Genomic DNA, 27,846 nt, shown 5'->3' with positions numbered 1-27,846 from the left:
CGAATGTATAATGAATTATAAATACCCCCGCCGCAGCAAACCTGCCGACTAAGCGAATTTCCATTTGTCTGAATTGATTTTCAGTTAAATATATTTTAATAACATTAGGTTTAACGAGTACCTAGGTTTGCTGCTACAAGGAAACTAATAAAGTGTGTTTTTGAGTAAAATATTGATAGCTTAGTAGAAAATAAATAAATTTGCCAAGTTTGATCAAAATATATTCATAAACAAGCAAACTACAACATTTGACAATATTCTCCATAAAAATAACATGGGAATTTTAAATTTACAATTTTTTTAATTTTCTCCGTTACTAATAATCGAACAAAAATACTTTCATATACTAAATTATTTGTTTTTTTAAGCTCTTTAAAAAGGTCTAAAGAGAAATTGGGAAATTTTGTGTTTTGAGGGTCAAAAGTGAGAAAAACCAATTTTTACCCCATAAAACCCCCCGTAAAGCCCCGTTCCCATGGTCCGATCATGCTGGTTCGCGAACTCATTCAAGTTTATCCCGCTTTACACCTTTAAACCAAATTTCATCAAAATCGGACAAAAATTACTCAAGTTATCGCGTTCACGGACGTATATATATATATAAGAAACATTTCTTGTCACAAAACTGACATATGAACTGAGGATCTTTGCCGCATACCTGCTTCTGGTGCCTGATCAGGTCGCATTTGTGAGTGTAAGAGCGTTTGCACATGGCACAGCTGAATGCTTATTAAAAAATTATATGTAAAAATTAAGGGTTCCTCTACTAACTTTGCCTTATTTTTACACAAAAAACGTTATATTTCAGTTATCTTTTGTCCGATCTTTTTGATCTTGGTATCGTTTGATAGGAAATTAAAAATGCTAAAAAAAAGTATTCTTGACATTTCTTCATAGAATTAGCCGTTTTTGAGTTATTTAAGTTAGAAAAATTCAAACGGCCGCCATTTTGAAATTTACAATCGGAACAACTTTATTATTTTTTCTATTATAGGTCTTGTGTATATTAACATGTATACTAAATTTCATAATCGTCGAATAAAAAACTTCACAGATAAAAAAATTTTTGTATAAAAAACAAAATGGCGGATATCTGGGTTAATATGCATTTTCGGACATACCTTCCCATAAACTTTTTTCTTCCTTTTAGTATGGGGATTCATTTCCCAAAGTCCTGAAACGTTTTTTATGGACACCCTGTATATATATATATATGTCTATATATATATATATATACATATATAAAAATTTGAACGAATAGTGTTTTTGGCCTCTGGGGACATCAAAATGAAAAATTAAATCGGTCCCAGGTCTAGGTCTTACCGTGCCACCTACGGTAATAGCTACTTCCCTATAGGGAAATTCGCTAAAAATATGTTAAGGTAAAAACTAACTACATAGTAATAAGCACTGGTTTTCTAGAAAAATAAAACGGTATAGGCCTATCAATTTGAAATTTTTATGTTAACAAATAAATATAGCAGAGCAGGTTGAGTGAATGTATGTTTGTGTAAAACAGAGAGGTTCATTCAGCCCGTCCGCCTCGGTATCCCGCCAATTCGATTGGCGGGCACAGACCGTTTTTCCACCACATAGCGGGCTATCCAGTAGAGTTATTATACATCGATGGTTATAGCTCACAGAGTATTAGAGAATAGGATTGATAATTAATCTTGTTTAGGCAAAAATATTAGCCTATTAGATTAAGAAATGAAACTATTCTAAACTAACCTAACGTAACTAACCAAACTTGCTGTAGGCTAAGTTACCATTTCAAAATTCCGTTTGATAATAGAAAAGGCATGGGGAATAGGCTATCAAACTGTGGGTATTTTGAAATGTTACAGCAAGTTTGGTTAGTTAAGAACAGTTTCATTTCAAACATTTTTTGTTTGTTTGTTGATACTGAACAATATTTATTTATCGTAGTTGTCAGCTGATAAGTTTCAATTTGTTGATATCAATAAGTAGGCCTATATCAAATAAAAAAATATCGATATATTGAAAAGAAATCATCGATAATAAAGAATGTTCCCTTTAACAGGAAAGTACCTATTATTTTATGTATACTTGTCTTGTATAACAAAACACAAACAAGGAAAATTAATTTTTATTTTTTCTTATAATTTTTTCCCGTTCTATGTCACGATTTCGCCCGTCCGGGAAAGGTTAAGTTTACACCCTGATATCCTACTATGAAAAACTATATAGGCCTAATAGGTTAAGTTGAAGATTGGGGTATTAATTACAATGCCCAACTCACGTAAAACGTTATACAAGACGTTTTTAAACTGAAGAGTAAGTTAATTCTGTTTTTAAAAAGTGGCCACTAGGCCTAGCCTAACTTATAATATTCTTCTTTCACATCAAATTCAAGATATTAACATCTTCTTGCCTATCGCACACTTCAGATAGGAGTGTGTTAACCCTAGCAGTGGGGAATGGCCAACCCATTTTGGCGATTTTGCAGACCTTTTTTTGAAAATTCGTAAAAATTCAACCGTAGGCCTACAGGTAAACCTAGCCAACCATAGCCTATATTCATTTTGTTCGGAAAGAACAGGAGAATCTAGAAATATAGTAAAATAGGTAATAATGATTTAGACATTGAATTTTTTCGGTAAAGTGAAAAAAATAAAAAAATAAGTACATATTTTTTCTTTTGAAATTTCAAAAGCAGCCTCGGTAAAATTTTTCTACAGATTTTTTATGGAAAAGTTTTTGGGGCGAAATATAATAACAAACGGAGAACCGAAAAAAATTGAAAACTGTAGGCTAAATACAGTGTTAGTTTGTGTTGTAAAAAGTTATATTTTATATGTGTAGGTATAGGCTACTATACAGTATACATGTTTGTAAAGCTAATAAAGTAAGGAATCCAAAAAAAGTCATAATGTTTTTGTGTTCTAGCGATTTTGTGAAAAAAAAATTCACAGTATTTAGTATAAAACTTTTGTACCAAATGTTTTTACTTCAAACCAACATAATCATCTTGTAGTGTATTCAATTGCCTACATAAAATTTTATAACACGTTGGGTAGGTAACAATTTTTTTTACGTGTAAGGGGCATTATAATCTAAATGACTGTAATATAGTAATGTTTTAACTGTTTCTCATTGCTAATTTGAGTACCGTAGTAAGTAGCCTAACAATAGACACTATTCATGTATGAAAATTTGTACTGTGTAAATAAAGACAACTTGAAAAAACGGAAAACCGCAAAATACAACCACAAGAAAAATACAAACTTTTATAAATACAATTTCACACTATTCAATAAATATTCATGCATAATAAAATGCATGAAGATTACTGTTATATATACACACACATTTCTCTAACAATACGAAATAATAACAAATTTAGTAATAAATCGCAGATAAAACGAGAGCGAAAACTCACCGGCAACTACACGCAATGGCGAATACAAGGCACTTTGTGTATGAGACCTTGAAAGTAGTGACGCATTTTCGTCATCTTAGTGAGAGAAAACGGAAATAACCCTGAAGGCTGCCACTATCACAAGCTACATTTCTTCCTCTTCAAAATGACACATTACATGACTAGTAATAATAACTTGTAACACTGTATGTAATTCGCATTTTCCGTACTTGGGTCATTCTCAAATATCGGGCACATTTCAACAAAATAAAAAAAAATAAAATTTTTTCTTAAAAATATATGTTTTATATATTTTTGTACTGTTAAGTTAAAGAACATAACTGTCATAGGTATGGTCAACAAAGATCATAAACAGTTTTTAGCGAAATTAAAAAAAATTGATCGGCCTTTTCACGGAGGTGAGGTTATAGTAACGGAGGTGAGATTTTATTGTTTGGGTCGTTCTACAAAAATGGTACACTTTGATTAATTTTTTTTTAAGAAAGAAATTTTGTCAAAACTTACCTGAATATCTTCGTTATATCACTAGAAAACAAAATATCATAGTAGCTGAGCTTAGAAAAAATTATTTAGCGCAAGAAAGTAATTTTTTTCTAAACCTTGTCCACGGAAGTGATGGTCATGACCACAGAAGTGATGAAACGCTATATTATGAGTTTTAAGCACAATAAACATTGATAAAACTTACTTTCAATTTTGTTTATAATATTATATAACTAAACAAGATATTTGCCCAAGGTTTGTAACAATTATATAGGTTAAACCTTAGAAAAAGGTTGTCCACAGAAGTGACGCTAATGGAAATTAATATGACAATTTAATAACAACTGCAAAAGATTAACAAACTTTATTTTTTCTTGACAATGAATTAAAGATTACAAATGATATTATTCATTGTACCTTATGTGTTAAAAACAATAAACAACAATTTGTAATTTTCTCAAATCTTAAAAAACAAGTATTGCGAGTACACGTGTAACATTTTTTTTCATTTTTATCTTTCTGTTTCTAGTATATTTTAATTGAACTATATTTGCCAATATTTTCAAATGAATATCTTTCCCTGTTGTCCACACGAGGCTGTCCCAGAACACCGACAACATCTTCAATATTAATGAAAGAACAATCTTCAACAGGTGGGAAAACAAAAATGTTGAATCCATTGTTTTTCATGAATTTCACTTCTAACTCATCACTTAACTTTGCTGTTACTACAGCAACATAATGCTTAACACTTTTCTTGCCACTCAGCTTCACTAGTACATAGTCATTACGTCCGACATTGAAATCAGCATCGTCCTCACTGTCGGAGTAAACATCTTTGTATTTGATTCGTTTACGTTGAGTAGTACCACCTAGTAAATAGTCAAGGAATATACTCAAAATATTGCAAATTCATTAATGTGTAGATTTAAGATACAATGATAATTGGCACAATGATAATTGGTAGGTACCTAAAATCAAGGATAGACAATCAATAAATATGACTGGAAAAAAAACTTGTTTAGAAGGATACTTTTTGGTAAGTCCCAGGCGTCACTTGAATCCTCAAGTTGTGCATCCAAGCTGTCAACTGTCTGAAGTTCTTTGTTGTTATCTGCTGAAAATTGGTTAAGGAAAATAGGGTTTGAAACAGATTATAGAAAAAAGTAGCAAAGTTACACATTTAACAAATACCATAGAGGAAAATGGCAAGAAATGGAACAAATACCATACTTATTGATTAAATTTCACATTTTGTGTCAGTTTCATAAAATTACATAATTATGTGTAACAAGTACTTGAAATTTTAAATACATAAATTAAATTATGTTTATAATCAATAATTATTATTAATACATATTATCATCCTCATCTTCACTGTCTGTGTAAACAGTTTTGTACACCTGTTTTCTTGAAGTTGTTCCACATGCTGAAAAGAGCTAGTTAAGAAAAACAAAATTTTAAAGAAGATCTGTAACACAATAAAAAAAATAGGTAATTTATGAAAATAATTATTGTTATGGGTTTGTAACAGTTTGTGTTTATGTTGCGTACAGTATGTGTTATATGTACATTGTTTGCCTAATCAATGTAAAAATAGAATCTTCCAGAAAATTAATTTTAATAAATAACCTTAAACTAAAGAGTGAAAGGATACATTCTGTTGAAGGTAGATAGATCTTGCCAAGATCGTAATGTGTACAGGTAATGTCTGGTCTGCATTTCAAACATGTCAAAGACCTTGCCTGTAAGTATTCATGAGGCTCAGACCATATTATATGGTGAACTTTCAATGTTCCTTTAAAAGCATCTAGTGTTGGAATCTTTTCATAAAGGGTGATGGAATCAATCAATTGGAATGATCTGGATTCCAGGACAAACTTCCTTAACCTCAAGGACAAAACTATCAAAATTTGATATGTCCTTCCCCTGAGCGACAAGTGAGTCGGCAGATCGTTTGATGCAGCCTCCAATTCCATCAGGGGCTCCTTTACCGTGACCTGCCTCTGAGTAATGCCAATGTATAGTGTTGGCTCCAAACATTTGAGAAAGTTTGGTTTTTATCAAAAAGAACATTTTTTTATTTCGATATTGATTTGTTACACTATCACTTAAAAAATTTACTTCTTTCAGATCAGGCACAGTTTCTTTTGTAATTTGTGAAATCGGTTTCAAATGAGCGCAAATAGCAGAGGAGTCATGTCTAAGACAGGCAGAAACTGTACAAAAGCACTTGGACTTTACAAGATTTGTTTCTTTGCACCTGTAATATAGAACCAGGGTGTGAAGAGAAATTTGAGGTTTTGACCCCCCAAAATGGGCGGATTGAATCTCTTTACCGTATTTGCACCCGTAGTTCTCGGAAAAATCCATGTGTATTAGGACTTGGTTGAACGTAAGTTGTTCTTTCAAATTTGTTATCATAACATGCTGGTGTTTAATGTTGTTAACATGTACCATGTACTTAAAAATTGATTTTTCCAGTCTTGAAAATGCTTCTTCTTTGGTTGATTTTATGACTTCTTTAACAGTTTTTCTGCATAATTTGTCCTTTCCTTTCACTATGATTTTAGTTTTTTTTTGAAAACCATTGTTCAAAATGAATTTCTTGTTTTAAATCACAATCTAACATTTCAATTTTGTTTGTTTTGCATTGCTTACATGTTCTCGTCAAACATTCCTCTTTTAAGTGTTCATTTTTGCAGCATAGAGTCTTACAAACTTCTTTAGCAGAATTCTCTTTTATTATTTTGTTGTGAAACAATTTACTCACTAACAAGTTCATGTTTTCATGGACAGTGCATCCCGATCAGGGTTCATGGGGTATCCCGATCAGTAACTTTTGGCATAACAATCCAAAAGGGCCGCAGTTTACAAAATGAAGCATAACTTAGTTTAAGATGTGAATGTTCAGTTGAAAATATTTTATACAGATTCAACATTGTATCATTGAGATACCTCTTTTGCCGCTTATCTTTCTTTCGTGTGATGGTGTCTTTAGCCCCAGGGCACATTCTACTATGCTCATCTTTTTCCAAAAAAGTCTTAACACAGTTTGAAATGACTTGAGAACGCTTTATTTTGTTTAAGCTTTCATTTCTGGTAGACGGTACCATTGCATGTCTTACCATTTTAAATGATAATGTTTTACTCAGTTCAGTCATGAATCGGTATCTTTTTACCACTTTACCAGCTACACTTGTGACAACCTTTCTGTATTTATCCTTGTCTTTAAAATTTTCTCTGATTTGCTTTGTTAATACCTCTCCAAACAATAACTTTTTTTTAATTCCTGGTGAAACAGTTAGACCCTTGGTAAGCTCTTCCACGTTCTTTATTGGAGTATCTTTTTTAATTTTTTGAAGCCGATGTGCCCTTTTCTTGTACTTTTCAGCAGTTTGTTTGGCCTTTTTTAAACTTTCTTCCAGTTCCTTAATTTTGGTTTTCAATTTTCTTGTATTCCTTCTCCTCCTGTGTCTGTTCATTCTTTCCCTATCATTATTTACTTCAGGAAGGTTTTCCAATGGAGAAGGAGGAGGAGAGTTTTCGTCTAAAAGTTTTGTTAATTCTGAATTTTTTTTCTTCTGGTCATAGGTCTTTTTACTGCTTGTTCTCCACATTTTTCTTTTCTTCCTCTGGTCACGGTTATTCATTTCCTTAATGGATTTTATCTGTCCAGCTTTTTTTCTAGCATGGTAGCGTTCCCTTTCCTTCCTTTTAGCTTCTTCATACAAAACGGGGTCATTTTTTATACATTGTCGTAGTCTTTGCATGCTTTCCCTCTTCTTTTTGTTCGTGTCATCTTTCCTAGGCCGCTTGGCATTTCCATTATTGTTATTTTTTGCCATTACAATAGGCCTACCTGGAAAACATGTAATGACTTAGTGCTTAATTAAAATACCCCTGTCGCAACAGAACTCATTATCATCGAATTTTCAATGGAATTCAAGGTGATTCTATATTTTTCCTATAAATACCATATATGGGGCTGGGTATGTAGGTTTGCTGCTATGGGGGTGTTGTAAGTAAATATAAAAGTAAACCCATACCTAGTGAATGTGCATACCAAATCTTATCAAATTATGTTAGTAAATAAGCGAGATATAAAGTTTCTTTGATTCCCCTATAATGATAACATGGGACACATCTTTTTGGATTCTCTCTGTAGCCAGTAATTCAGAAAGTAAATTAGGCCTACTTGCTTAAAAAACTACTGTCAAACAATATGCCTATAAAATATTCCAATAATTTGTAAGTGAAATTCATTCAGTTTTTAACTAACAAGACCTACACCTAAATCATTATAAATACTACTATTAAGTTTTACTAAAACAACTTACAGCATGGATAATTTAGAATTCACAATAATCAATAAAGATTAAAATTTTGAAAGAAAACTTTTATCAATATTGGTTTATTTACTGTGCTTCCATTTAACATTCTCAACTCCGTTACAATTTCTCAACTCCGTTACCCGGGTGAGTAACGGAGTTGAGGGTAACGGAGTTGAGGGATTTGTCTTGAATGATGCAGAAAATGGAGGATTCTTAGGTTAGCTGACTATTCCACACCAGAGAAGGTTTGAGTTCAAACTATTATTCACTTGTAAAACTAATTTATAAATTATTATAGTTACTTACCTCATAAATTAGGTAACGGAGTTGATGTGTCAATATTGCCATCCAAACTTTGATTACCAAATTCAACTAAACAACACTGTAAAATTATCAGTACAACATGTTCTTCTCACACAACAACCAAAATGGCTGCCTACACACTGGTGAGTGAAGAAGAAGAACAGTGCTGCTGCCTGTAGGAGATTTTTAGTACTTTTATCAATGGTAACGGAGTTGAGATCATGCTTCGGGACAATCTTAAAAAGCTTTTAACTGCTTTTTTTATTTTTTTTTCCTAGCTTGATATATACTAAGTAATAAAGCTAATATGTTATATTATTTGTTGATTTAATTGATATTATAAATCATGTATTAGTTAATTTTAAATTAATGGCAGATGTTTGAAATACTGAGGATGGGACATGTCACGGAGTTGAGGTTTTCATGTTACAGACGGTTACCATGGCATTAAGAAATTTTTAAATGACAAATTATGATTGTAATTAGTTTTTAGTATACTTTAAGAAACTATTAAAAAAATTTAAAAAATAATTGGATGAGCCAAATTAATAAAAATTGCTAGGGACTGAAATCTGCCCTTTCACGGAGAATCACCCACTTAGCGTATTACGCTGGTTGGCCATTTGTTATAAATTTCGAAAACAGGAGTTTTCATAAAATCAGACCTGTTGTGCAATCAATATTTCGTTCTAAATTTCAATACCATAATGAAGATAAAATCAATGGCAGTGGTACCACCCGCAATATTCCAAGACGAAAAATACCCGAGCAGGATAATGCCAAACAAGTTGTGTTTTGACAGTTCCCAAGTGTCAGCTGGTAAAGTCGTGCCACGCCAAAAATTCATTTGATTTCTAATCGTCGTGACATTGTTATATAGGCTGCTACAGGGTTTGTTTATATATAATAAAATTATAGTTCAGAATGTGATCTTTCGAATGGTATACATATTGTTAATATCAGAGTTGATTATAAGCGGTTTTTTCACCGTTAACAAAATTTTGGCCCATATTAGCGTATTACGCTGGTGGCCATTCTAGGCGTCACGGCGAACGAGCGTATTATTTTGGGTCTACACTGCTAGGGTTAAGAGCTTGTTGCAGGGCCGGATTTAGCATTTTTGCGCCCCTAGGCCCAAAACAATATTCCGCCCCCTAGTCTGGTCACAGTTACTTTCTTTCAAACCTTTATTAAAAACTATATCACGACCATAGGCTTAAGTTAATTGCTTCAGTATAACTCTTCGTCGGAATCGTTGCATAGCAAGTTTTTTTTTAAGAATTTACTTGTTTAGCATTAACAAAATGCCGTCTTAAACACTTTTAGCAAATTTATGCCTTTACTAAAATGCTCACGTTTGTGGCCGTGGCCGCCGTGGGACTGAACTGAAACAAAACAACTCAACTCACCGAGCATTCATGCAAAAAAAAAAACATTGCCATTGATTCCAATTCAGGGTCAAAAACATGAACTCCATACAGTACGTGATACCATGGATTAAACATACTCCTTTAGTAGATTTGTCATCGTTTTGGATTAGCCTAGCTGAAAACAATTCTTTTTATTTAAGGAGTATGTTTTATCTATATTTAAACCTAGTTTATAAAAAAAACAACAATCTAATCATTAAAAATTGGTCGTCTCCTGTTTATATTTAAAAAAATTAAAACCCACATCATAGAACTAAACCAAAAATAATAGAAACAAAATTACGTGATAACTAACATCAAGTGTCACCAACATAAACTAGACATTGACAAATTTTGAATTAACAATGTCATAAGAAGTCGACTTGAGTGAGTTACATTTAACCTATGGTTGTACCATAGATAAAACATACTCCCTTAGTTGTACTGCATCTAGGCTTTGACTATTCAATGATCCCTGTGTAAAAAACAGTTTGTTGTTTGTCTTTGTGCCTTTGTTAATGTTATTTTCAATATATCATTCGAATCATTACATAGGGTTAACTCTGCTAAAGGCAGCAAACAACTGTTTGTGAATAAATACTGGTTTACTAGGGTAGCTTTGGTCTTGTGGTTAATGGTGATAAAAAAGGCTTCCCTTTTTAATGGGTTACACCAAGAAAACAAAACTCTGTACACGTCTCTATGGCACGCAAGTGAACTTTTTGTTGTATTCAAATCTTGTTCTTAAACCCAAAATGGGTTATTTTGGTGGCCCCATCGAGTGACACCTTATATTAATAGGCCATTAGTCGAAGAAATATATATCGAAGAAAGAATATCGACAAAAGCTAGAGGTCTCTATCTAAACTCAACCCACTACAGTGACTGCAGATTGGTACGCGTTAAAATCGTTTCAGTTACTGTTACTCGTTGTTATATATAATCTGTGAAGCATTTTGCTCGACATCCTCCCCGATTTTTTCTCTAGTAAAACCACTTATTAGTTATTAACACCACACTTTGCATAACAAAACGGTAGCCGTCTACTAACAACGCCGCGCCCCTTCTCTTCGTTTCACATATCTTATCCTCCATCGAAAGACTATCAACTAAGTATAACTAACACACCAACACCCTTACTACTAACTCTCTGAAGGATGGCACAAAATTGTTGAGAAATACCGAATTTGAAAAATATTACATGAGTCAAGCTAATAGGAGGGCATTCCACTGAGATTCCACGTGAACGCCCCTCTGCAGACCATGGAGGTTGGGTACAGTATTTGTAGTTCTGCAACCTAGCGTCTTGGGCGAATAAAACTATTTTTGAATATTACAGTTTTACAGTATTATATTAGTATTTGATCACTAATATTAAAAATCTAGTGTAATTAAAAGCGTCGAACAGATCATATAAAATGCAGTGTTATATAAGCGGTAAATGAACATAAAACTTGTTTCTTAGTGGTAAATAATTATTCCCTCCAAAGGTCCATAGTTTAGGCCTTAATGTCCACCTATTTTTGGCGCATTTGCAAGGTTTTATTAAAACGGATCTGAGAAGCTTAAAACAATGTTAATTCTAATGTTCTATATACCATTTTGTTTGGAAAATCATGGGCTTCAATATTATATATAAAACATAAGGAACATTTTTCAAAAAAAAAATTTTTAGGTAAAAAAAATATAATTTCGAAAATTTTCAAAAAAAAAAATAAGTTCGCGCTCAATGAAATTGTATAAATTATAGGCCTATAAATATTTGAAAATAGCCACTTTGTTCTAAATTTAATGAGGATTACAAATATATAATCATATAGCGAGGTAAGTTATCAAATAAATAAGTTATGAGCGAAAAACGGATTTCAGTACATAGCGTTTAGCTAAGAATGCATAGCCTAACCATAGCTAGGAATCTGGCTGATAATTTACATCAATATCACTACCTACTTCTTCAGGATCATCAACCAGCACTTCAAAACCACTTAAATCTTCTTATAATGCACCACGTATATCACTACTTTTGATTTTTAACACTAAAACAATGATAAACATAATAAAACACATCAGTCATCGGTCCGAGTTTACCTGTTTACTGTTTACTAATATGCACGTCAGCTGTCTGCTACAATTACGATCGGCTCAGAGAACAAACAGCGCTTAGAGACAGACCTAAAAGGTTAAGACAGAAATGGGAATTTTAGTCTCCCGTTTCTCCCCGTCTATCTGGGGAATCTGCCGTGGCAGTTTCAGTGTTTCTAGCCCTCTCAAAAACACCCTTATAATCCTCACTAATTGCCGTGGCAGTTTCAGTATGGAGCATGATCGTAAAACGTCGTGGCAGTTTCGGTGTCCCCAGTGCAGTTCGTTGTCAGCCGTGGCAATACGATGCGTACCGCTAGGGCGCTCGTCAACGTCAACATCCCTACAGCCTACTCCCGTATAACCGGTGTTCGCTACCAATTTTGTAACGAAATTGATGCGTAGTTCCGAAAAATAGTTTAAGTTTCCTAACAATTATTTCTTCTTATGAACCTCAGAATCATAACGCTTAACACGTTCGCTGCTGACCGCTAGATGCCGGGACGGCGCCAGGAGCTGAACTAACGCTTGTCGCTGCATAAACATTGCTGCCGACACACTGAATTACAGTAAAAACAACAGTAGTTATACTGGATGGCAATGTTCTGCAATATAACTGGATTTGGACATAGTACCAAGCGATTCTGATAGATAGTAGCATTACCCAGGTTGCAGTCGGTAAAGTAGTGTCGCTATCTAGCAGAAAAGAGGTGGGGACAAAGCCCTGTTCTAAACGACCCTGGTGGGGATTTTGGGAAACTATATTTTTTATTGTCACAAAAGTACGTCCCCACAAACTGCAAAGAAATATAGGACGCTCGTGACGAGCTGGCTGATCCATGGAAACGTTAAACAACAATGACACAGCGTTGTATATGTACAACGCTAGCTCCTGGCGCCGGGTAGGCACGTTGTAAAAATACAACGCCAGCAGCGAACGTGCAGTTTTTTTTATCAACTAAGACTATTTATTTTCATTTTTAGATATAAAAAAAATCCTCTCGGTCGTGCGCCCTCTGGGACCTTGCGCCCATAGGCCCGGGCCTACCGGGCCTATTGGGAAATCCGGCCCTGGCTTGTTGGTATAGTAAGGGTAGCCCTTTTCAGTCCAGGGAAGACATAAGACGGTATCTAGGCAGGTCAAGGAGATGAGCAGTCGTTTTTGGGTATGATTTGATATGCTTGGTCCTCACGTCGAGCAAGTTTCCCTGAGTTTTCCTTGAGTAATTTTACCGTGCTATTGAGGATGTACTGACTGTAGATGGTCAGAATCTTTAGATCCCTAAAGATAGGCCTACAGTGGTCAAAGTTCCCGGCGGACGTAATCATCCTCAAAGCCATCTTCTGAAGGAGCAAGATGTCATGTGCTGCAGCTGTATGGCCCCAAAGTGCAATGCCATAGCTTGGAAACATGACTTTGAAAAGAGCATGGTATACAGTCACTAAATATGGTTTAGAGATTACCAATACCAGTTTCCTCAGGAGATAGACTACTCTAGCAAGCTTGACACATTCCTGGCTAATGTGTTGTTTCCAACTTAACCTGAAGTCAATCCAGAAGCCCAGGAGTTTGACTGCTTCTTCACCCAAGTGGTTTGTCTTAAGTGTGCACAGCCGTGTTTGTGTCTTGTCGTAGTTTATTTTGAGTAGATTCTGATTGAACCACTCCTTTGCATAGACCGTAAGGCATTCTGCATTGGTGCGTATCTGGTTTAGATCCCTGCCTCTGGTGACCATTGTGGTGTCGTCTGCGAACAGCAATGTTTAATGTTTAAAGCCAGATCATTTATGACAATAGTAAAGAGGAGGGGACCAAGAACCGAGCCTTGGGGAACTCCATGTCTCAAAAGTTTTACTCCAGAAGTCGCACCGCCGAGAGAGACAACTTGCTTTCTACCTTCTAGATAGTAGATAATAGTTTGCAGGACCACGCCAGTTACCCCGTACCTCCTGAGCTTGGATAGCCTATACAATAATTTTATGTGATACCACGTCAAACGCTTTTCTTAGGTCATAAATGTTCAGCTGGACTAAGTCCTCGTCTTCAAAAGCGTCTGCAATTTGGTTAACCAGGCATTATGTCCCTGCAAGCCACTATTAAGTATAAAATGCTTATCGCTGTTATACTTGTGCTTTGTGTTTGCAATGAGAGAACACGGTTTGAAAAAAAATGGTTCTTTAAATTTACGGTACTATTCGTATGTATGCTGTAGGTAGGCCTATAATGTTCTACCACTGCTATACCTAAACCTATACCTATTACCTAAACAATAGAAAAAGTAAATAGGGCCTAAACAATCCTACTTTGACAGAGGTCTCATTGTGTATCACAGCGTTGCTGCTTAGTTAAAATTAGCTGTTGTCATAATTACAAAAAAATTATTAGTGACACACCATGTCGGTAAACCTTATAACTATTTAATGCTGTTGAATATCATAGAATCAAACAGCTGACAACATTCTTTAATTTCTTTAAAATATGAATACTCATAAGTTTATCATAACTAAACTACAGGGAGATTTTTGAGATAAAAATAAGAATAAGAATAAGAATATGTTTATTGTCTTTCAGGCTACATAAGCATTAACAAAGTCAAGTTTACAGCAGAAATGCCAAGTCTCTATACTAATATAGGGCCTAAGGGTACTACTACTAGGCCTACTAGGCCTTACTAGGCCTAAGGGTAATATCACATATCATAGAAATATACAATTCATAGGAACTATACAAGAATCAAAAATTATACATAACAGATTTCAAACATTAAAATTCTATCTGTTTTAATAAGAAAAATTCACTGAGTGAATAGAAAGGATTTTTAGATAACCACTCATAAAATTTGTTCTTAAAAACTTTAACAGTATATTTCTTACTAAGATTAATTACTTTATTATATACCTTAAGGGATAGTACTACAGTACATGACTAGACAGTGATTTGCTGAGTCTATTGTACTCAATTACTGCTTTATCCCTATTACGAGTGTTGTAACTGTGCATATCCCCAGTGAATGTAACAAGATCCTGATTTTTTAGTATATAAGATACAAGTTCAAAAATATAAAGGTTGATAATGGTTTGTATTTCCAACTGAATAAAGGCCTATATGTTAGGTAATTGGTAATGTGAGCTATTATTATGCCTGTTTATTAACATTGTTAAATTGTTTGTTTTTAGAAAGTAAACATTGAAACGAATGCGGAAGAAGATGGAGAACCCGACACAGATCATGACCCTCATTACGAACCTATTATCTCTCTTCCTGAAGTACAAGTCTCAACTAATGAAGAAGACGAGATAGAATTGATCAAGATGTAAGTCAGAATCCAAACTAACAGATCATGTTTCGTTTAATTCATTCTTGGGGACTTGCTACAAACTCTCACATCCTCTCAAATATAATTTTAGGAACGGATAAGCTATTTCTCTCTTTTATTTCATTACTCACCAACTCCTATACTTACTAGGCTACTTTTGTCTCTTTACACCGATTCTCTTGGAGAAAAGGACTTTTTGGGGATTGAAATAACTGCTTTACAGCCAGTGAACTTCAAACCAACAATTTGATCATTTGAAAAAGGAAAGTTAGGTTTTGGATTATGTCACTGAGGCTGCATAAATATCATCATTTTTATATACAAATATTTTCAATTCTTCTCTTAGTTAAGCAAACCATTTTTTTTAATGAGACTATATTTCAACTATGTGGGCAAAGACAAGCATATAAAGAGTAAGCTACCATCTACTCAGTATAAGAATGACCAATTCTGCTGTAATGTGGGCCTAGTTGATTGGACCACTGGAAGTTGATCCCATAACATCAAAAGAAACTACCTACTCACACTGAATGTTTTTTTTATTTTCTATTAAATTGAAAAATTAATTAATTAAGAATAATTTTAGCTTTTTTATTTCAGACGAGCCAAACTTTACCGTTATGACACCTCCACTGACCCCCCAGAATGGAAGGAGAGGGGAACTGGAGACGTTAAACTTCTACAACACCAGACAAAGAACACAGTACGAGTCGTGATGAGGAGAGACAAGACACTCAAGATCTGTGCTAACCACTTTGGTAAAATATTGTCTCAACCTTTACAAAACCTTATTAAATATAAATAAGATATACTTTTTCAAGTTATAAGTGAGATGTTGTGTTATCAATTTAACTGTATGAAAAAAACTGGGAGGTTTTCACAGATATTTAGCATGCCTCTTTGAGATTTTGTTCCAGTGGATGATAGAATGTTGATTGAACTGATATGTCTGATCAATATTTATAACACAATAATTTAGATCTATTCTTTTTGTAGTATTTGGCAAGTGAAAACCTAATTGCATGCGGTTCTGTACCGTTGTGACGTTACAGTCACTAATGGAGTCACTTTCGACTCCATGTGACACAGTACATCTCTCTATAGCTCTAGGCCATAACTATTACCACAAAGTTATTATTCCTATTGAATCTGGACCCATTACAATGGAATGGTCCAGTAAGTGTCTTTAGTATTGTATATTTTGTTTTTTTGTTTGTAGTGACACCATACATGGAGCTGAAGCCTAACTGTGGATCAGACAAGGCCTGGGTCTGGTCTACACTGGCAGACTTTGTTGACGAGGTTGCTCAGAGTGAGATGCTGGCCATACGGTTCGCCAACGCTGAAAGTAAGCTTAAATCCTTTTACTTAAATCTCTTGCCAATTTACCTCTTAAAGCTATTTTTCCTTAGTCGTTGTTCTTCGTTCTCGCAAGAACAGCACATCTGTGACCGTTCAAACTCAAGCCATTCATGTCAGAAACTGTAAACTCATGACACATCAAAGGCCTCTGGATTGCCAGACTGCCAGATTTGTTTGGCTCAACACACTGTTCTAAGGCCTGTTCAGTCCTTGAGGGTGTTTGGTATGTTTTGTTGTTGAGTGTGGGGGTGTTAAAGTGTACGGGCTTAAAAATGGGGTGCAATAATGAAGCTACTGTGTTGTTGGAGTTTTTTTACTTATTTGAACAGACACAATAAACAGTCTCACAAGTATACTCGTAGAAAGTTCATTACCTAAGGCCACTAATTCATCATCTTCATCTTCATCGCACAAGTTAAACTAGAAAGCTTAAACTCAAAGCGCCAGCTTTGTTGCTGTCGAGCACCAGGCCCTCATTGGCTTGGTCTTTTTCTACTAGCCCGTCGGTAGACTTTCAAATCCAAAAATCCAGTGGTTGTTTGACTGGCTGTCAAACACCATGAAAACAGTTAGGCTTGAAATCCTCAGTCGACTCAACATTCGTTGACAGGTCAAGGTCATCAGTGCATCGTCAAGCCACGGGGGGTGAGAACGTCGCTTTATAGGCCTACTGTGTTGTCAGACTTTTATCAGTTCTTTATTCCAATATCTGCAAATACAATCATTCATGGGGTAATTAGTTATCTTCATTATAGCCAGTGATTATATACCTACAGTTTTCTCCTTTTAACACGTTCAATGCTGAATATGTAAATTATTGCGTACCCAAATGGCTGAAATATAATAATTGATTACTCACCAAGTAAATGAGGCAAATGCATCCAAAATGTCATTGGGAGATCACCAGAATATACATCTGTTCATGTGAAAAAGCATGCATTTTCTAAATTTAATCCGGCGATAGTCAGGGATGCCCTTGGGACTCCACTACGCAAAATATGCTGTCTTAGCTGCTAGCATGCCTGCAGTCCATTTCACCCTTTTCACCACATGGATCCCAGATAAAAGCTTCTTTGTTAAGTTGTTTGTATGATCTGTACAGGAGAGATCAGCATTAATAGTAACACCCAGGAGTTTGAACTTTTTTTAACTGAAATATGAAGCGTTTCAGATATGTGCTCCAGTATTCTGGTAAAATTAATCTGTATCGGCTTAGAGGGGTTAGGCAATATTGTAGAGCTTTGTCTGTTGATAATGTTTTTGCTGTGTCATTTCTAAACAATTTAGTGTTTTAAATTGTCATCTGCGTGCATAATGGTTTTGATGTTGTTTATTTATAAAACCAGCAATGTCAATTGTGAAAAGGATAAAAAGAAAAGGGCCCAGGACAGAGCCCTGTGGCACTCCTCTAATCACTGTCAATTGTCTGGATCTGCGCACTTTTTGAACTCCATGTACTATTTGTTGAATTTCAACAATTTTTCCAAGTCCTTTTAAATAGCTAGCCACCCATTCTTTTGTCATACCATCAATTCCCAGGGCTGATATTTTTCAGCAGTATATGCCAAATGCTTTACTATAGTCAAGCATGATGCCGATACATGTGTGCGGTCCTCCAGGTACTGGATAATGTTTTTGATCAAGTCTGTTAGAGCTGTAGTCGTGGATTTCCCTTTGAGGAAGCTATGCTGATTTTTTATATTAGGTCATGTCTTTCTAAATGACTTAGCATTCTTGACAGGGCTACCTTTTCTAATATTTTGAAGATATCAGTGAAATCGGGTGATAGTTCTCCGGTTTTGTGGATGACCCTTTGTTGTGCTTTGGGTAAATCTTAGCTATTTTTAAAGAAGATGGAAATTGGTCTAAGCTAAAAGATTTATTGATTATGCTTGCTTGTGGAGTTGCCAGCTGTTTTGCACAATGTTCTACCACTTTTGAAGGGACTTCATCTACTCCGCATGGTAGCTGAGATTTCAGGCAGGCTGTTACTTTTTTAGGACTTCTTATCAGTTGTTGGTGTTAGAGTCAGTGGCTGTAAACCTTTTTGTGGGAGAGGTACATGATGGTTAATAGCTGTGTTTTGGAATTAATCTCTGTTTTTTTTAGGTCTGCTACTTCTGAGAAATATTGGTCAAGATAATTAGCAATTTGAACAGGATTATCGATTATTTCCCCTTTGATGTCTAATAGTAAATTAGGGTATTTTTTCTGTTTTGATTGTTTTCCATGTTGATTATGTGCCATAGTGCTTTAGATTTATTTTCTGCCATTATATTATATTCATTGGTTATACCAGGGGCGGACTGGGTACTCTATTAGGGCGTAAACCTTGACCAGCCCGAAGGCGCCAACCGGGGGGTTCGGGGGGGGGGGGGGGGTATGGACCCATTTTTTAAAATTATACCTGTAATCTCGCATTTTTAGGCAATCTAGAGGCATTAACAGTGGAAAATCAGAAATCTGATAACTGACACTATTGGTTAATGTTTGGTTTACAAAATTTAGACTATTTACCCACACGACTTGGTGCTATTCTGACAGTAAATATCCTAACAAAAATAAAAATACAAATGATTTTCTTAGGTTCTTTCGTATTATATTTGTGTATTTTCTTTGTTTTCCCTTGCATGGCTTGGCTGCATGCATACAATATAAATCATTTGCTTCCTGTTTACAGCATGAACTTGCAACTGTTGCATTTTTTGGCACTGTAAATAACAGAAGTTATATATTTTAGATTTCTATGAAATTATTTTAACACAAACAATATGCTTTCACTGTGAACAAAACCAATTTATTGACTTAAACTTTTTAGCATTACATTAAGTCAAAACTGTAACCCTAAAGTTACCTAACCTACCTAACCTAAGCTACCTAACCTATTTCTACAAACGAAATAGCCAAGAGAAAACTAAGAAGGTATTTTAGGCTGGCTATCTGTAAGTAAAATAGGAAAGTTGACAGAATTAGTGCCATAGTGCATATTGAAATAGTTAATTAATAGGCTGTAGCCACATATTAAAATACTGTTTACTGTTTAACCTTTAATGGTTAAGTTAACAAATAAATACACTGTCACTAAATCTATTTAAATTTTGTAAAAGTAGTGATTCAACAATACTGCTTTCGTTCATGTTTCCTGTGTAGGTAAAGAATATAAAAATAAATTGAAGCTTTCGACACAGAGACACAAATCAAACACTCACTAAAGAGAGTCACATTTTAATTGGCACTGGCAACTCACACTCTTTATTTATTTATTACATGCACGGCAAACGCCATTTTACAAGAGAGTTGAGTTGATATTGATAAAATTAAATGTGACTTAAAGTGAAATAGTTATAGTGTGAGCAATAATTAAATATTATAACAAACTAGCTGACCCGGCGAACTTCGTATCGCCTAAGTTATAGGTTTCCCCTAAGACAGACCGATGGAAAGAAAGTACCGTTACGTTTAATTTTCAAGATGATCTCGTTCGCATCGCTCAATCACGTCCTGGTTGAAGTTCGTTCGCTACGCTCACTCACCTTTGGGTTGGAGCTCGTTCGCTGCGCTCACTTGCCTTCAGGTTAGCTCGTTCGCTACGCTAACTCACCTCCAGGTTGAAGTTCGTTCGCTACGCTCACTCACCTTTGGGTTGGAGCTCGTTCGCTACGCTCACTCACCTTTAGGTTGGAGCTCGTTCGCTGCGCTCACTTGCCTTCAGGTTAGCTCGTTCGCTACGCTAACTCGCCTCCAGGTTGAAGTTCGTTCGCTACGCTCACTCACCTTTTGGTTGGAAATTAGCTGTTGTCATAAATGTAAAAGAAATAATAGTGCTGCACCCTGTTGGTAATCCTTGTAACTTTAATGCTATTGAACATCATAGAACAGAACCAACTTGTTTAATTGAAACAGCTGTTAAGATTCATTAATTCCATTTCTCATAAGGTTAACATTGGAAACTCAAGAGCCACTGGGGCGGAGCCCTTTTAAGAATTTCGAAACGGGAAATAGTTTACGTCCGATTCGCATACCTACAGAATTTACACACCAAATTTCATAACGATCGGTGAAGTCGTTCCGGAGGAGTTTGCAGACAAACACTGTGACACGAGAATTTTATATATTAGATATGAATAATATTAAATTATCTTCACTAGTTGTTTACCACAGACGACATCGTGACACCGACCGATGTCGGATGTAGGCGCAGTCACGAATACTAGAAAAATACCGGTATGGATCACAAACATAAACAAATGACGTTGTTGGCCCGAATCCTATACTGAGCATTGAACATATCATTTGGCAGTTCCATTTAAGCAATGTTAAACAATGGTTATTTTCGGGCCAAAAACGTAATTTGTTTATGTTTATGATCCATACCGGCATTTTTCTAGTACTCGTGGTCGCAGTGAAGTTTTTTTCGGGATCGGCGTAAAATGACGCGGGAAGAGGACAGCTGTTTTTAAGTAGCTCAGACCACAGAGTAAAGTAAGTGCCTTCCACTCGGAGTAGGCCTACACGTACGAGAGAGAAGAGCTGCTTTGCTCTCGCTTGTCGACAGTGTCTATTCAGGTCTCACACCCGACTTTATGTTTTGCTATTCACTGCTGAAACTTTTACTCTAAGTTTTTCCTCTTGATTTCTAAAAAATACATCTCGTCTCATTTTTTAAAGAATTTTATGAATTTTTCCTTTAACGAGGGCGCAAATATTGGAATGTTGAGAAGGCGCATCGACCCTCCGGCCGGTGGGCCGGCGGGCCAGTCCGCCCCTGGGTTATACTATATTTCTTTTAAGATATCTAAGCTTAATGTCATATGTATTCTTTTTAGTCACCATTAATTTACTGTCATTTTTATTTCCTGTTCGTTCAAATCTGCACATTGCAGCTAGAAATTCTTCTTTTAAGAGTTGTACCTTATAATTATACTGAGCTTTTAGTTTACCTTTTTGCGTCATTAATACTATTTTTGTAGGGCAAACATAATCCAGTAGTTGCCGAACAGTTGTTAGAAATTATTTGATCGCTTTCTCTGCACCTAGAGCATTTTTCACTCTTTCCCAGTTTTCTTTAGCAAACTCATCTCTCAGGCTGTCAAGATTTTTCTTAAAAGAAATTCTTTTTTGGGTAATTGTCGAGGGTGATCGATTATTTCCCCTTTGATGTCTAATAGTAAATTAGGGTATTTTTTCTGTTTTGATTGTTTTCCATGTTGATTATGTGCCATAGTGCTTTAGATTTATTTTCTGCCATTATATTATATTCATTGGTTATACTATATTTCTTTTAAGATATCTAAGCTTAATGTCACATGTATTCTTTTTAGTCACCATTAATTTACTGTCATTTTTACTTCCTGTTCGTTCAAATCTGCACATTGCAGCTAGAAATTCTTCTTTTAAGAGTTGTACCTTATAATTATACTGAGCTTTTAGTTTACCTTTTTGCGTCATTAATACTATTTTTGTAGGGCAAACATAATCCAGTAGTTGCCGAACAGTTGTTAGAAATTATTTGATCGCTTTCTCTGCACCTAGAGCATTTTTCACTCTTTCCCAGTTTTCTTTAGCAAACTCATCTCTCAGGCTGTCAAGATTTTTCTTAAAAGAAATTCTTTTTTGGGTAATTGTCGAGGGTGAGCAGTACCTCCCAAGCGGAGAAAATTTAAAACAAAATTACAATGCTAAATATTATGAAGAGAAACAGGGGGCCAATATGGTATGCACAGCCGAACTAAACAGGAGTCGCGTAGAGGGCCACTACGCGTGGCTGGCCTGAGCTGCGAGGCTACCTTGAGCACCGACATCGACAATGATACGTCACTAAACAAAATGAGAGGGCCACCAAGTGTGGCCTATGAAAAAGGGAACAATAAATACGAGCGCATAGGGTTAATGGTTTTGTGAAATTTGGCCTCAATAAATTTAAATAGCCGCCATTTTGAAACGGTTTAGAGGCTTTATTCTAATTTTACTTTAAGGTAGCGATCAATAACATTTTTGCAGAATCTCAATGATGTATCTCAAACCCTTAAGGAGCTATGAATGATTTTGTGAAAAACTCATAAAGACAGGCTAAAATAAGTGAGATAGGACATTGCAAACCTTTTTGCTTATTTTGACTTGCGGAATCACTACACAATTTACTTCCCCACTTTTTTTAACACTGTATTACAGAGAAAAACAAAATAAAAACACAATGAAACCAAAACCTAACACAATTATACTTGTCTGTCCAAAGCCTCCTAGCTGGTCTGAAATAAAAAACAACAAACTCACGTACACTACCACTCGAGGTTGCCTGGTGGTGGTGATCCATGAGGCGGGGGGCCTTCTCTAGATTAGGGGTTCATGTCGGCTGCTGGTTCCACGTCCATGGTGACTGACCGGAATAAGGCTACGTCTTGAATTTACATGTAACCTCCTAGTACAAACATGTTACGATGTCTATGGGGTACCTGACAATGTAAATCTTTGCTGTAATTCCTCCAAGGAGCAACAAAACCACAACACACTTGGTAACACCACCACTTGAACTCGCTGCACGAACAAAACTAATTAATAACAGAGGTTGCTGGGTGGCAGCTAGTCAGAAGGGGGGACCATTGAAAATTTTTTAAGTCCATAGAAAGTGTTGATTAGATAGTTTGTTTTAATTTAGTGCTTTTGATTAGATAGTTTGTTTTAATTTAGTGCTTTTTATTATTGAATAGGCCTAATAGAATAATCAATTAGATGTCTTTTTAATATCACAAAACAGGAAATGATTAGCCTAATTTATAAGAAAAAAGACTAAAGAACATTTCTTTAAATTAGATTATTGTTTGTTATTAAATGTGGCCTGAAATCCTAGTTTGGTCAAACAACTGTAAACAGGGATAGGGTTATTTGGTTGTGATTTTAAAAAAGTATCGCACTAGAGCTTAAAATAAATCTTTCGGGAACTAAATTATGAATTTAATACTGTTAAGTTAATATTTTCCGCCAACTTTGTGTATAATTCTGGTTTTAAATTTCAGATGCAAAAAAATGGAAGGATATGTTTGAAGAAGCGAAGAATATAGTTGCCACAAAATGTGACCTATACAAAGATTCACCACACAACTCCAGCGCAGATGGTGAGTTTTTAACTTTCATCAGATAAAACTACAGCTTTTATGTTTTGGATAAGACATAATTTATCAGGGGTCTGCAAGCAGTACATTTTTTTAACCAAGTCGAGTTTTTTTTAGTCTAGTATTTTTATATTGAAGTGAATTGCATGATAGCTTTAAAATATCACAATAAAACTTTTAACAGTAAAAAATATTTATTTGAAGGTTATTTACAAAATAAATTTAATTTAAAGCTTAAAGTTTTTAGATTGTTTTAATTACAATCTTTACATTGTGCTCTTCAGTGCAAGAACCGTTCTTTAAACCACTGGCATCAAATAAGTACCTCAACTGACTGATGTGGTTTTTATTCACAGTCATATGCAACACTCCCAACAGAACATTAATAAGTAGTATAGGGGGAGTGTTGCACGACGTCCAAAGATATAAAGTCAGTGTCATGACGTCCAATATTAAATATTTGACTGTTGGTAGCGCAGATAATAATGGTTAAAGTTTTGAAATTTCTGCAAGAGAAAGAGTTTCGATAAAAGCCTAAGCAAGCATGCCAGCTGTTTTATTCGAAAACCATTCAAAATTTCACAATTTAAACCATTATTATCTTTGAAACGGTTAGGTTCATGAAAAAAATCACAAGAATAAAATCGTCTTAAAATTAAATTTTCTATCAGAATACATCATAAAATACAGGGTGTTCCATAAGAAAAATCAAAGTTGGCGGCCATATTGGAAAAATGGCGGCTAAAATAATTTTTTTGACTTGACTACAATTTTTTAAATAAAAAGTCCAAGGCACTTACCATTTAACTTTTTTTGATATCTCTTATAGTTTTCGAATAAAACGGCTGGCACACTTATATCAATCACCCTGTATATTATAGTTTCATAATTTGTTTACAGCTTTTAAACTAGGCCTAATTAAAAAAAAAGTAAAGGTTAAAACTTAACCGTTCTACTTCAGTTGCGGTTCTATCTGATTTTAGGTATATTCATTGAAAAACGTGTACCGCCAGTATATAAACAGTAGTATAAACAAACAGCCTAGCATATATTTAGCAGCTAGCCAAATAACCACTTTTACTACAGTAATGCTAGTTTCTTAATTATATTTTGACTTCAGATTCGCAAGAGGAAAAAGCTGACTCCAGTGATGAAAAGGAATTAGGCAAAGAGTTAGAAAAGCTCAAATTGGGTGAAAAGGCTCAAAAAGAAAACACATCGCATGAAGAGACGCCAGAGAAATGAGCTGTGATAAGTTTAAAAATTTCAAAATTTGCCTTAAGTTAGATGTTTTAACTTTGTACGTAGAAAAAGGCAAACATTCCTATTTTAAGACCAAAGTCTTTTTTTAATTAAACTTTGACATACTCTATGTTATGCAATATGGACAAGTTCTAAATTTCTTATTCTTAGCCACATATAAAAATAATATTTTATAAGATCATTAAAAAGTAAAGCTTGTGTTTGTTTTGATTAGTATATGAAAATTAACATAAAGCCTAGTTTTGTACATGACACAATAGAAAAAATGTCTTAATACCACGTTGATTTTCTTATAAAATCCCCACAAAGAAAGGCAGCTGGAAAATTGTAGTTGCATCGTTATAGAATATTTAAAGAATGATTGATCATATGGTAGACAATAGTAAAATCAGTAAAACAAAATTAGTAAATTTCATCACTAGATCCCAAAGTGACTCTTATCGACCTGAACTAAAGTTTTACAACGATTCCATATACTATATTTAACACGGTTATGTTTGAAATGTGCCATAATATTTTTTGGAATAGCATAAAGGGTTTAATGAAATCAAAATAGATTGAAATCAATCTCTTTTCAATGCCCTTCTATAGTTCGGCCGCTTAGAAAACGACCTGCGCGCTAATGCTAAACCAATGCTGGAGGAGGTCGTTTTCTAAGCGGCCGACCTTTAGTTGGATTTGTTATAACTTACTTTCAAAAACCAATTTGCTCCAATAAGTTTCACAATTAATAAGAGCTCAAAGCATAGGTATATACGGGTACCAAAAATGTATCTAGACTCAGCAAATGCAATATCTTATATTGGGACCTAAAGAAATTATCTATTAAATCTATGCCTATTAATGTTATAATAATGCTGTACATCTAAAATAATAGTTCTTTGAGTTTACTCATACTAACTCATACTAAAGTCTCAAAACATATCTTTATGTTTAAATTATATATGGTTGACATTATACTCTGTAGGTCCTTAGATACAAAAAGTCTATTTTATTATGTAGTTTGATTAGATATTTTGTTAAAATAAACACAAAGGACTTTGAGGTACTGGATTGTTAAGATATCTGAACTAGTAGATAATTCATCACTTATCTTAACGGCCTAATATGTTGGAAGAATAACAAATCAGAAGTCATTACAATACTTAAATGTTCAATTTGCTAATATTACATCATTCATTGATAATATTAAAATGTTTCAATATTTCTATATATTTCATATTTGTAGCAAATCTGGACCAATAGTGTTAATTATTTTTACATTTGTACTTAGTTATTTTTATTTATGAAAAATCAATTTAATTACAGTCTGTTCCATTGTTTTTATACTTCTATACTTTTCATTTTGTTGCTGAGTGCTATCTAATAATCAATATACATGTAGACTGTTTAGTTTCGAGCACAATTGTCTTATAAATCGAACATCAAATAAATTAAATAATGTAAAAATATTTTACATACAAGTCTCTGAACTGTAATGAAATGTCATATTTTGATTTTTTTCTTGTTCAAACCTAACTCCTTGAATATAGTCATAGAGGAAATTGCTTTAAAGGAATCAAGCCTGTTCTTAGTTTAAAAAATGTGTTGTCAAGTGAGTTATTTTTTAATTACAAATTAGACTTGTAACAAGGATGAAAATGTGTGTTAGTTTAAACGTAAAAGTTAATTTTCATAAATAAATTTATGATGATAAAAATGATTAATCACAACAATTTTAAAACGTGATCTTTTGACAATTTGAAGTATTATATCACACAGTTTATTGTTTTGATAGAAATATTTTGTAATTAAGCTCAATTTGTGTCAAAGTCAGCATCCAATGGATTATTCACTGATATACAGCATAACTTGCCTAATATGATGAGTAACAAATGGAAAAAACCTCTTTTATCCTTTTTACAAGTCTAAATGTGTCCCATAATTATTTATTCGCATAATTAACAATGTCTGGAATGTCTTTACGCCCTTAAGTTCAACCACTGTTTGTATTTTATCCAAAGTATTGCCTGACTATTTGTAATGGAATTGTACAAACTCTGATAAGGAATCATCCTCTATCCCAAAATATATTTTATGCACTTATATCACATGGCTTTCAGCTTTTAACATCCTTTGGTTCATATCTACCCCACTGTACTGTTGAATTTTCAGCTTCCGCTCTCTGACTAAAACAATGACTTAAGATAAATTGTCATCGTGGATTCAGCATTTATACTTTTTTGAACATATTTTTCATAATTGCTGCAGGCCAATTTTATTTTTTTAAAGATCTTAAAAAAAGCAATATTTTATACAATATAATTTTGGTACTTGTGGTTAGAATGTTATTCTCAGTGTTCTTTTGTATGTTTGATGTTGAAAAATGAACATATTTTTATAAAATATGTAAAATAAGTAAGGGTGGATCATAAATAAAGTGTTGAGCGTTTATAGGATTTTATGCATTTTGTGTTTTTATTTTATCCTAAGAAATTATCTCCACTCTGATTATACCTTTATATTTGCACAATTCAACACTCGTAAGACAAAGGGATGTAAGTACATGATAAGGTATGTGTACTGAGTATGTCTCTTTGTATGGACAGCTTCAAGTCTGTTTATTTAACATGATTTTACATATTTTTTCCTACAGTAACCCGACAAAGTGGGCTTCCTTGCACTGATAACAGCACGCCAAGTAGCTGATTGCGGCATTTATCCTCTTTTGCCGCACTCCAGTATTTCAACAAAACAAAACAGTATGATTTTAATAGGCACATAATACGAGAACGCTTGAAA

The 27,846-nt window shown here is 34.3% G+C and overlaps 1 protein-coding gene across 1 annotated transcript in view; it reads left to right on the top strand.

Annotated features, from left to right (window-relative positions):
- The window catches only part of LOC128992411 (ran-specific GTPase-activating protein-like), a 28,660-nt gene extending 1,150 nt beyond the window's left edge, over positions 1-27,510 (top strand). Inside the window, exons 2-6 of the mRNA XM_054415977.1 lie at positions 15,192-15,328; positions 15,932-16,089; positions 16,551-16,679; positions 23,707-23,805; positions 24,923-27,510. Coding sequence (XP_054271952.1) covers positions 15,192-15,328; positions 15,932-16,089; positions 16,551-16,679; positions 23,707-23,805; positions 24,923-25,047 — 648 coding nt within the window. The 3' untranslated portion in view covers positions 25,048-27,510. The remainder of the gene's footprint in view (positions 1-15,191; positions 15,329-15,931; positions 16,090-16,550; positions 16,680-23,706; positions 23,806-24,922) is intronic.
- Positions 27,511-27,846: the final 336 nt, after the last annotated feature.

The sequence above is a fragment of the Macrosteles quadrilineatus genome, unplaced genomic scaffold (assembly GCF_028750875.1).
Source record: "Macrosteles quadrilineatus isolate MER2022 unplaced genomic scaffold, UCM_ALF_1.0 Scaffold_4__1_contigs__length_99947679, whole genome shotgun sequence".
Taxonomy (NCBI): Eukaryota; Metazoa; Arthropoda; class Insecta; order Hemiptera; family Cicadellidae; genus Macrosteles; species Macrosteles quadrilineatus.
This window is presented reverse-complemented; position numbering and strand designations above follow the sequence as displayed.